The sequence below is a fragment of the Peromyscus leucopus genome, chromosome 4 (genome assembly GCF_004664715.2).
Source record: "Peromyscus leucopus breed LL Stock chromosome 4, UCI_PerLeu_2.1, whole genome shotgun sequence".
In the NCBI taxonomy this organism is placed as follows: Eukaryota; Metazoa; Chordata; class Mammalia; order Rodentia; family Cricetidae; genus Peromyscus; species Peromyscus leucopus.
The window spans coordinates 77,925,125-77,933,227 of record NC_051066.1 but is presented as its reverse complement, the minus strand read 5'-3'; the positions used below and the strand labels follow the sequence as shown (position 1 = coordinate 77,933,227).

The 8,103-nt window shown below is 42.0% G+C and overlaps 1 protein-coding gene across 1 annotated transcript in view; it reads left to right on the top strand.

Annotated features, from left to right (window-relative positions):
• Positions 1 to 131: 131 nt before the first annotated feature.
• Positions 132 to 8,103, top strand: part of Pdhx (pyruvate dehydrogenase complex component X) — a 65,841-nt gene continuing 57,869 nt past the window's right edge. The window contains exon 1 of the mRNA XM_028877919.2: positions 132 to 334. Coding sequence (XP_028733752.1) covers positions 175 to 334 — 160 coding nt within the window. The 5' untranslated portion in view covers positions 132 to 174. The remainder of the gene's footprint in view (positions 335 to 8,103) is intronic.

The window sequence follows — 8,103 nt, the reverse complement described above, 5'->3', positions numbered from 1 at the left end:
GCCAGTGGGCGTGTCCATGAAGGTTGGAGGCGGTGCTAGGAAGGCTGTTCCTCGAGTCCTAAGGTGCGGAGCGCGCGTTGTGGGCGGGGCTAGCCCATGCAAGGCGGGGCCTGGGCGGGCCTTGGGGCCGTCGATCTATCCGCGCTGCGAGCCGTCCCGGAGAAGGCCGGGAAGATGGCGGCCTCCTGGAGGCTGCGCTGTGACCTACCGCTGCTACGTTACCTCCTGGGCTTCGGCAGCCGTCGAAGCCTGGGCCTGGCTCAGGGTGCTGCTGCGTGGTCTGTCGGCCGTGGAGCGAGCTGGAGGTGGTTTCATGGCACTCAGCTGCTGCAGGGTGAGTGGCTGGCGCTCGCTCAACTCTCTCTTTAGCTGAGCAATGGGCCTGGATCAGGGGCGTTCTTGTCTGGGGACCTGCTTTTGTGAGTCTGGGTGCCGAGTCTCCCCTTTCCCTTCAGCCTCCTCCAGGAACGGGTCTTCTGACTTAGCCTATGGCTTGCGTTAAAGGACCAGCCTCAGACTTGGGAGAGCTCGACTCGGTCCCAGCCACCAGGGCTATATGGCTTCTCTGTGACCTTGCTTGGGAATTTGGATTATTTTTATGTTACCGAGAGGGGATCTGTTTTAAATCCCCCTGTTTTAGACCCTTTTCAGTCACATGTCAAATTCTTTTAAGTTTTTTATTCATCTTTAACGTAATAAAGCTGCCCATACACTATTACCCATCCTTATTCATTCAAAAGGCCTGTCCTTATTGGGAAACCTTAAATCTTACTCCGCCTAATGGCTCCTTTGCAACATGCAAGACTTTATAAATACGGAATCACAGACATGACCAGTGTGTTTCAAGTAAAACGTGTAGCATGAGATTCATAAAATATATATTCATAAAATATAGCCTCTTACATAAAAGGTAAGTTTCCAAGATTTCCTTACAGTCGATTGCTTCTGCCTTTAGAAATTCACATAGGCAGCTTCCATTTGATAAATCTTGACATTTTGCCTGTTCGTCACCCACAACCTCCAGACATACACCTTGAGCAACTCGTCTCTAAATATCACCTGTAAGGAAGATACTGAATGAGTAGTTTCTTATCATTGCTGCCACTATCAACTTAAAGCACAAATTCATCGTCTTATAGAACTGTAAGACTCCAAGAACTATCATACAATGGAGTCAGAAGAATAAAATGGATGTCATCAGGCTAAAGTCAAGGTGTCTAGCTGGGCCTGCTTTCTTTGGAGGTTCTAGGTGACAATTTGTTTCCTTGTCTTTTTTTTAGCTTCGAAGGGCTTCTTAGATTCATGGGCTCCTAGCTCCTGTCTCCCCTCCAGCTCAGTTATGGCTAGTCTAGTATTGATCACATTTGTATCTCTCTTACCACTTCCTCCTGCCTTCCTTCCATCAGGGGGACAAGAAGTCTTGTTGCTATGTTGTGCCCACGTGGATAATGGATGTTCTCCCTATCTCAAAATCAGAATGTATTTGTAGGTTTTGGACATTATGACAGAGACCTCTGGTAGGGATATTATGCTACATGTGGAGCCCAAATTTATCTACCAGTTCTTACCTATAGGCTTTTGTTAAGCTACTTGAATTCACATGAACTGTTTTAGGAAACATGAACTTAAGGGAATGTTTTTTCATCTTTATATGTAAGGAGTTTCTCTATGAGTTGGTGCTAAGAATGATGATGTCTAATGCCTAAAAATGTCCTTTCTGTCCCCATCATAAGCCCCAGCCCATACTCACACATGTAAGAAAAGCCTGCCATTTTATATACTGTATGTTAAACAATGGAAGGACAGTGAGTATATCTCTCAATTTCTCCATGAGTAAAAATTGTACTTTAATAAAACTGAACTGCTTTTTTGGATAATCAAAGACTCTATGAATTAGGTACATTTATCGAACCCATTTCTCTTTAACACACCTATATAGGATTTTAAAATCTGTAAATTTAGAAGTACTCTTGTTTTCCCTAAGAGGTATTTGTTGGCTGCTTTTGTGAACTGTGGCACATGCTGTGTGTTTAGTCAGTACTTCTTAGAATTTTTTTTATTAACTTCTCCTACTGATCTAAAGCTTTGGCATTATTGCTATTTATTTGGGTAAAACTATAAAAGCTCAGAAAGATGAAGCCATGCAGCTGTATTATATGTGAACTAAACAATGTTCTGTGTATTTATGTTTAACAGATCCTTTCTTTCATTCTTTCAACTGGCATGCTTTTTGAGAAGGCAGTCTTACTTGTCACTTGCCTGATTGCATAATGGAACAAATGTCTATCAGGTAGTGGGCACGTGGCAGCCTGCTTACAAAGTGTGATCTACTGAGGTGAACGCATTCTCGGAATTCTGCCACGTGGCCCATTCAGTCATATTAAGTTCTGGACATGCAATCCTGAATTTGTTTGATATCCTTATTTGTAAGTATTTATAGGCTACTTGGGAGAGAGAAACAGTGAAGACAGGGCAATGAAGTAGTCTATGCAGTGAGCCCTAAGAAGGAAGTTTATGAGGAAGAAGTGGCAGTCCTTCCAGTGGAAGGCACAGCAGAAACCCCCAGAAGGCACATGTAGTGGTTACAGAAGGACATACATTTGGAGTCTCTCTGTTTAGAATAGATAGGATTGGGTTTTTAGATTATATTTATTCATTTATTTGGGTAGGGATAGAGTGCCACAGCACATGTGTGGAGGTCAGAGGACAACTTGGGGGACTCGTCCTCTCCTTCTGTCATGTGGGCTCTAGGAACTGAACTCAGGTCCTCATATTTGGCTGGAAGTCCCCTTACCTGTTGAGCCATATCTTCAGCCAAAGACTTGGATTTTACTAAGGTATTTCGCATTACCCCGAGCATCGAGGTGAAATGTTGTTTGTGTTTTGCAATCACCTCTGCCTGTTCTTTTTCATGTACACTGCAGTACACTGCAGTGATGTGTTGAAAACTAAACACCCAGATCTACTTGATAATGATATTTTGGGGTAAAGTCTCTTGGGGAGGGTTAGAATTAGGTGCCGCCAGAAGAGTAGTGCCCCATGATGGATGGCATCAATGTCTTCTTAAAAAGAGGAAGTCAGACCCAACCCCAAGCTAGCATACTATACCAACCCCAAGCTAGCATACTATACCAACCCCAAGCTAGAATGCTATACCAAACCCAAGCTAGCATGCTATACCAAACCCAAGCTAGCATAATATACCAACCCCAAGTTAGCATGCTATACCAACCCCAAGCTAGCATACTATACCAACCCCAAGCTAGCATGCTATACCAAACCCAAGCTAGAATGCTATATCAAACCCAAGCTAGCATGCTATACCAAACCCAAGCTAGCATACTATACTAACCCTAAGCTAGCATAATATACCAACCCCAAGCTAGCACTCTACCAACACCAAGCTAGCACTATACCAACCCCAAGCTAGCATGCTATACCAAATCCCCTTGTATTGTATTGGATAAACTAGTTCATGAATCAGTCACCAACTTTGAGCTCTTTCCTTTCCACTAAAAACATAAAAATGAGCCCTGGTGTGGGCAAAAGATTGTAAGAGCTAGGTATCAGGAAGGATTGGGATAAAACAGTATTTTTTTTTTTTTTTAAAGATTTATTTATTATGTATACAGCATGTATGACTGCAGGCCAGAAGAGGGCACCAGATCTCATTACAGATGGTTGTGAGCCACCATGTGGGTACTGAGAATTGACCTCTGGAAGAGCAGCCAGTGCTTTTAACCTCTGAGCCATCTCTAGCCCAAAACAGTGTCTTCTGGGCATGAGGGGACTACTGCATTCCTGAAACCTTAGCAGCTGAGGTTCCCTGCATAATATCCATACAAGGTCAAGCCAGTCAACATTCCAACGTTAGGGTGGGGCGGGGGGAGTTCACTTAGGAGCTATTGACAGTTGATGACTGCTAGGTGAGGAGAGTGCTTTTAGGATTTAGTCCTTGGTAGGTTGACCTCAATTGAGTGAATGGCCTCACTCCCATGTGTATATGGGCAGTACAAATTGTACTCCATGGGTTTTAAAAAAAAAACTGTATACTTGATATTGGGAGGGGGTAGACAGTGAAGGATGGATTAAGAAGTTAAGAGGGAGGAATAGGGGTGAATATGTTCAAAATACATTGTATGCATGTATACAATTCTCAAAATTAATACAAAATATATTTTTTAAGTGAGCCTTGGATAGCAAAAGTTTAGGAAGTGGGTTGAGAAGTAATATATCATTTTTTGAGAGCGTCCTGTACACTGTGCAGTCTTCCTGGTAGTTAGCGTGAATTAACTCCTCTGGTGCTCACAGTTTCAAACCATCTGCCCGACACCAAGCTACATATCAAGGGACTGCTGAGTCATAGACAGCAGAGTAGCTCTGGCAGCATGTTCACTTTATTCACTGTCTCTATCCTAAGTGAACACTTGTGCATTTTCTTTGTTTTGGGAGTGAGACATACTTTAATAACTACACTGTGAAATAGTTGTTTAGCAACAGTCCTGATGTAACTAACTATCATTTAACAAAATTTAACATTTTAGATAAATGCAATTCTGGACTATATGAGCAGTAGCAGAATTATGCAGCATAGTTTGAAAATGTTTATTTCTTGCTATGTATGTTTCTAATTTGCCTTCCCAGTGTTCTCTTAAGCCTTACTTGCTTTTGATAGCAAAATGTGTAGACTCCTTTACTCTGACGCATATGTCCATTTCTTTTGCTAAAGTAAGTGGAATGATGATTTCCTTTTTCCATGTTGCAATCTTGCAAAATAAACTGGGATCCTCGTACAATTTACTTTCTGGTTTAATGCCAAGCAGCCCAGCACAGAGCTCTTCTGGAGCCTTTGGTATTCAGTGTGAGGACATAGATTCTACTGTATGAAATGGTATAACCCTTTCTAGCAGGCTTCTTTAAAATATGCATTGGCTACTTCCTGAAAGTATGTGAAACAGTCAATAAGCTGGTGATGGAGGCAGGGGAGTGGAGGACAGGGAGTTTGGGGCTAGCCTGGAGTACATAGTGAGATTCTCTCTAAAAACCCAGGGGCCAGGATGAATACCACACAGCCCTGGGTTTTTAGTTCCCTGTACTGTGGGGTGGTGCTGCAGACATCAGCAGATTGTCTAAAGGCAGTGAGCTCTGTATGACCTGGAGTAGGCAGTAGATTTACAGTGTCTGGTGCCTGCTCATTATATTTCTATGACTGCATAAGAACTTTCTTCCATTACAGACATTTCTGGGAGAACTGGCTCTGGCAAGCCAGCATTCAAGGCAGTCTTTGGGGGTTTACTAGCACTGGTTTTGAGAGGGGCACATATCTTTTTGAAAACTGAAACAAGGCTACCCCCCCCCATTTTTCAGAAAAAAAATGCACATTTGCAAAATTTTGTCTTTCAAAGGGACCTGAATCTTCCCCACAATGTACCTATAGATAACCACCTAGCCTGTTTGCAGGGACATCTTGTCTATTTTCTATTGAAAGTGTTTGTGTGGCTTTGCAAACATGCTAAATAAATCTGAGAACAAGAGAGATGTATATTAATATAGAAATTTCATTTATAAATAAATGGCTAGGTGATCCATGTATATAAGTGACCACAGTAAAGCCAGTAATTGGAAGTCTTGACTCAGATCTAGATGTGGGTTAAGGTCCCTCATGCATTTAGGATCATGAGACCACTTGTCCCTAAACATAAATACCTTGTGTTTTCATTTGTTCAGACTCTTCCCTCAAGTCTTTCTTCATTATTTAAATGCCTGTCTCCCAAGTCTTTCCATATGATTGAGAGTCCAGATGGAAAATAGTGCTTCCTAAAAGGTAACTGGAGGATTTAGTAAGTGACATTTTTGTGAATTCAAAATTCTCTTTAGAACAAGGTGCTTGTCTCCACTACCTAGAGGGAGCCAGATAGGAATACCTCTGAGGTGCTGTGTCCTATAGTAAAGCACACAGTCAGCCTCTGGTGACCCCACAGGAAGCAGGGAACTGCAGAAGAACTGCACTGACTTCATCCTTCTCTTCCTTCAGTTTCCTGACTGTACTGCCCATTGACTGAATTCAACTGGAGGCCAAGTGCAAGGAAGCCAGTTTATGTAATCTACTCAGCTTAGTGTGGACAAAGACAAATAAAAGACAGCCCCTACATCACTTCACCTCAGCTATTACATTTCATTTCTCCCATTCTTTTAGTATTTAAACTAGAAATCACTGTATGATATATGTGTAAAAGTTCCTATGTTAAAGAGAGGGATAGTCCAAATATAATGTCTATGCCTGGAGAAGTATAGCTTCTGTGGATTGTGTCTGTACAACAGTAGCATAGACAGGATTTTACTCTGCAGCCCAGGCTCTCCTTGAACTGAAGATGCCTATTAAATGTTCAGCCACGATTTAGTCTTCATGTAAAAGTAAGCAAACACATCTATCTTCTATAAAATTTTGCTTCTATCTTTAATAAATGATAAATTTATAATTTTGTGTATGTGTGAGTACATGTGGAGTGCAGAGGATAACCTCAGAGTCATTCCTCAGGATCCTTCTTTTATGTTTGAGACAGGATCTCGTTGGCCTGGAACTTTGAATAGGCTAGACCAGCTGGAATGGCCTTTCAGGGATCTACCTCATTTTTCCATAGCTCTAATGCTGAGTTCACAAGTGTGCCTGCCACAGCACCTTGTACCAAGCTCTTTTTTGGGGGAGGGGCCCCAACCAGCTTCCAAATAAAGACATGGAGATTTTTTATTAATTGTGAGTGCTTGGCCTTATCTTAGCTCTTATTTCTTGCTAGCTCTTATAACTTAACCATTTTCTCTTCATACATTTGTCTGGGGCTTTTACCTTTCTTTCTGTATGACCAACTCTGTGTCTACCGGCTGGCAGCTGTCTGGCTGGCCCTAGGTATCCCCCTCTTTCTACCTTCTCTCCTCTGCTCTCCTCTCCTCGTCCTCCCTCTCCAATCCTTTCCCTTTTCTCCTCTTCTTAGATTTTTCTTTCTACTTATGCTTTCTGCCCACCACCTCTGGTTATCCTTTCTCTGCTTAGCTATTGGCCGATCAGCTCTTTATTAGACCAATCAGGTGCCTTAGGCAGGCAAAGTGAAACAACAACACATTTTTACATAGTTAAACAAATGCAGCACAAACCAATGTAACACACTCTTACGTGTTAAACAAAGGCAGCAGAAACAAATGTAATGCACCTTTACACAGTTAACATAATATTCCATAGCAGCACCTGACTCTTTATTATCATTATTATTATTTCTTTTACTTTTGATATAATTATGTCATTTTTTTCCTTCCTTTTTCTCCCTTCAAATCTTCCCATGTACCCCTCCTTGTCTGTTTCAAAGTCATTTTCTTTTTTCATTAATTGCTGTTATCTGCATATATGTGTGTGTGTGTGTATGTATTAATTACTAAATATAACCTGCTTAGTCTGTTTAATATAACTTGTATGTGTGTTTTCAAGGCTGACCATTTGGTATTGGATAAGTAATTGATGTGTTCTTTCCAGGGAAGACGATTCCCCTGCCTCAGCATTCCTTGGTTGTCTGTAGTTCTTTGTATATGGTTGAGGCCACATGGTCTTTCCCCTATCCACTTTGGCATGCTGTTGTCCTTATTCAGTTCCTGTTTAGGCAGTCATGTTGCTGAGACTGAGCATAGCTTCTGACATTACTAGGAGATACAGTCTCACAGCAAAACACTCCAAGCCTCTGGCTCTTAGAATCTTTCTAATGCCTCTTCTAAAATGTTCTCTGAGCATTTTAGAGTTGTTTTGTAGTTGTATGCACTGGGAGTGGGTTCCAAATCTCTGCATTTTGATTGGTTGTGTATTGTGGGAATTTATTAAAGTAACTCCATGTAGTTAAAAAGAAGGTTTATTTTGGGGTAACTTACAGCCAGTAAAGGGTTTGGTTACAGGATCCAGGAGAGATGAGGTGCAGTCTAGCAGTGTTCTCTAGAGAACTCTACTCAGTCTACCATCCAGCATCCAGGATCACCAGGAACCAAGAGCCCCGGCACATCCGAATCTTAGGTCTTAAGGGCTCCCGTCTTGGCCCTACCCAGGGGCAGGTCATAGGTAGGCACGGC